General features: G+C 36.1%; 1 protein-coding gene across 3 annotated transcripts in view; it reads right to left on the reverse strand.

Moving 5' to 3' along the window:
- Window positions 1-3,525, reverse strand: part of LOC111870349 (tetraspanin-13) — a 23,897-nt gene extending 20,372 nt beyond the window's left edge. For all 3 annotated transcript variants that reach the window (XM_023862556.2, XM_023862557.2, XM_023862558.2), the window contains exon 1: window positions 3,346-3,525. In XM_023862556.2, the coding sequence (XP_023718324.1) occupies window positions 3,346-3,405 (60 nt within the window). In that variant the 5' untranslated portion in view covers window positions 3,406-3,525. The remainder of the gene's footprint in view (window positions 1-3,345) is intronic.
- Between the last annotated feature and the right edge of the window lie 249 nt (window positions 3,526-3,774).

The raw sequence follows: 3,774 nt of genomic DNA on the forward strand, positions 1-3,774 counted from the left end.
TTTTAATTATGTTTATTACTTAGTATTATGTGATATTGTTTTATGATTAATGTTTAATGATTGTGACGAATGAACTTGGAGTAGTAAGAAGTAAAAGGTTGTATTTCTAACAGTGTATGAATCTATGTTGTTATGATATGGCTTGATTTAATGTTACACCATGTATCTTTTTATGTTTTGTATGAGATTGTATAAGTTTGACTAGCTCTATATCCTATGGGTGCTAAAGCCCCTGTACAGGATTTGTGGAGTTATTTAATAACAATAAACAATAAACATACATCCCAACTATTTTACAGTGAAATAGCTCTATCTTGGAAGACTTTCAGAATAGGACACATGTTTATACTCATTCTTTTGTTTAGAATGACTGATACTATGACCTTCCACAATATTGACTCTCCTTCCTGGGATAGCCTGTATATGCTTGACAGGGCACAGCCTTCTACAGCTTTGAAGAGTGACTGTTACCATTCAATTCAGAATGCTCTGTCTTCAAATGAGCTACCTAAAGGTGTAAAAGTTAAGATGTTCAAAACTGTAATATTATCTGCTGTTCTGTAAGACTGTGGAAGGTGATCTCACACTCAGGAAAAAAACAGAGTTTGAAAGCTGAGTACTGTGAAGTAACTCTGGACCCTTGATGATACGGACAGATCATGCAGTGAATGTTGAAAAGAAGAAATTCATATAACATTTTGGTCAAAATAGATAAAGGAAAGAAACATTCTGGAAGATCTAGGCATAAACTAGAGGGTAATATTAAAATGGATCTTACAGAAATAGGGTTAGATGGTGTGCACTAGAATCATCATTCCTAATCATGCCATAATTTTTGTTTTGAGGTTCTAAAGGTGGTGATGATTGCAAAGAGTTCTGGCTTCTGGAATGAGATACCATGTAGTCTGGTAGATATTTAACAATGTTTCAGAGGAGCTTTCTACTTCTAACCTGAAGATGGAGCCCGCATGTTAATTTGAAGCGGTAAATGTTTACCACATAATGTGGTGTCACATACGAGGAGACAGAAATCTTCATTCATAACTTTAGTTTAAAAGCCTCCTAATGTTATGATGGCACACTAAAAGACTGTCATTACAACTATATTCCAAAGATAGATCAGCTTATTTTGGGTCGTCTGAGCAATTTTACCCACTGTGTACTCATTTTATGCACTTTATGAAAAGACGTATAAAAGGAATAAACATTATTCTCCAGATTATCCAGTTAGCAGCTTATCTGTGCCTATGTTATGCATATCTACAACCCTCTGCCAAGCCTATTAAGTCTCCTCTGTCCATCTGTCTGTATGCATGAAACAACTTGAGATTTACATAACTGATTTTAATTAAATTTGATATCAGGGAATTTTGCAAAGAAACAGTAACAATAAATTAAGATAAAGCTGCTCCTGTGCTTAATTAAGCATTCTTAATCTAGGCTCAAGATAAAGTTGAGTGGCCAGCTCCATTCCCACACCACTTTACCCCACATGGGGAATAGGAGGCTGGGCGAGTGTCTGTCTGGATAATATGAAGAAGAGAAAAGTCTCTTGCTTATGTCAGGAATTGAACCATAATTCCTCAGCTGCCTGGCCCTTAGTCTAGTCATTATACTGAATGTGCTGATGTTATTTCGACATTCATTTAGATCAAACAGTTATATGGGCAACTTTACATGAATACTCGTATGCATTTCTGCATGTATCTTGAATGTAACTTGTTAAAACATTTATTGCAGTCAGAAATACTTGAGACAAAATTTGAAGGGAAAAATGAACTCCGTGGATTTAGTCTGAATGCGTACTACACCGACCCTCTATCCGCTAAAGTTGGCACTAACTTCATCGACAAACAGTGGTCGCTTGGTCAGTATAGAGAAAAATGAAACATACATTTTATATTCAGAACGTTTTTTCCGTAAGTGTTATGATTTTTTAGATAACTATACAAACATTACAGACAATTTATCAAAACAAATTCAATAAAAGTCACACCAGGATTTAGCCAATGCATGATGTATTGAGAGAGCAAACTATAAAAACTCGATCACAGAGGCCAAGGACAAACTCAGCATCACAGCTGATGAAGTAAAACTCATGACACAGATTCCAAAACTTATACAGAAACACTATAAAATTAACCAAGACATCCTGGATGACTAAAGAACAAATCTGCAATTACCAAAATTTTGGACTATACAAAAAGATCGATTTACAAAACTGACGCAGAGGGACTGATTCCTTAAGTTAGTCATCACAGAGTACCTGAAACAATATGCCACACACAAGTCACAAGTATCCATTCACCTGTAAATCTATCTATTATAGTTTGCATCTCCTGACATAAATATACCAAACAAAAAGAATAGTAACATGTCTTTGCAAAAACGTGATTACTTCCTGAGTGGTTTACTGAAAAGGACAAAGGCTAGGGCACAACTGTGTATTTTTGGCAAGTACAGTGTAAGAACAATTGTAAAAACAGAGATGTATTGGATAACTCATGAACAATGTACCATAACAAAGAAAGTACTAAAAGCTCCGTTTTATACACTTCCAAATGTGTCCTAATAATAAGAAACATGGTCAGAAATATTGTCAAAAGGACACTGGAATTTTGATGGATTTTAGGTCCAATGCATCTCAAGTATTTAAGAATTTGCACTACAAACTAACTGGAAAATAGTAGTTAAAACTGATTAGGTAAAGCGGTCCCTGTGCTTAATTAATTATGTAAACACTATATCATGAAGACATATGGGGGAATGGTGGTACTGGTCCATCATTTTGGAGTTCTGCACTACATGGACATGAGTGGTCACCTTCATGCCCCGGCTGCTTTACTCCCAAGGATATCGCCCCAGGTTACAACCGATTAGTCTAATACCAAACGTGTTTACATTAATGACAACAGTGTCAGATTAACACCCTTGAGAACTGCTAGCTCAAACAGCTTGTTTCAAGTTCTGTGTAGGAACTTAAAATCATTTTATTACAAAACTACAGCTCACACAGAGCTCACTTAATAGTTCTAAATCCTATGAGTATAGAAACTCAAGAAATTAACATTTTTTTTTCATGAAAAATATCACACTACCACAAATTGTTTACTTAAATTACAAAGAATATGGGTCTATTAATCAAATTGACGTAATATTTAAGGACAAACAACACCTGACCATCCTACTTTCAGAAATATCATACATCGAATACAAAACGCCTTGCACTAAACCAGTATTCTTGACTTTTTGATAATGTTGTAGGTTACAATACTTCAATCGACACTTCGGTGCCTAACATTTTGTCATGATTAACGACATTTCATAAGCTTGCTGATTACGTACAATATACAGAATGTTCAACGCCGTAAGGGCATTCTTGGAACACGTAAATCCTCCGCACATGGTGCACACATAAAAATAATACACGATATACAACCGTCACTTTAAACAGCCGATCAATGACAGCACGCAAAGATCCAGCGAACTACCAGCATAGACAGCAAAGGAACCGAAAGGAACACATGTGCATCTCACTGCTATAGCCTGGCGACGTACCCGCCGTGATGTCATAATTGTCTTATACTGCCATCTACATTCCTTGTTCAGGATTTGGTGCAAAATAGCTGCAGCCATACCAGAGAGCTCAGTCAGTAAGAAGGTTAACTACTATCGTACTGTCCTATTTTAAGTAACCCCCTCCCCTTCCAAATTGCGAGTCCAAAACACAGCAATTTTGTATTGCACAACTGGCGGGTCCATAAAGTTATTTTT

Source organism: Cryptotermes secundus, unplaced genomic scaffold (assembly GCF_002891405.2).
Source record: "Cryptotermes secundus unplaced genomic scaffold, Csec_1.0 scaffold391, whole genome shotgun sequence".
NCBI lineage: Eukaryota > Metazoa > Arthropoda > Insecta > Blattodea > Kalotermitidae > Cryptotermes > Cryptotermes secundus.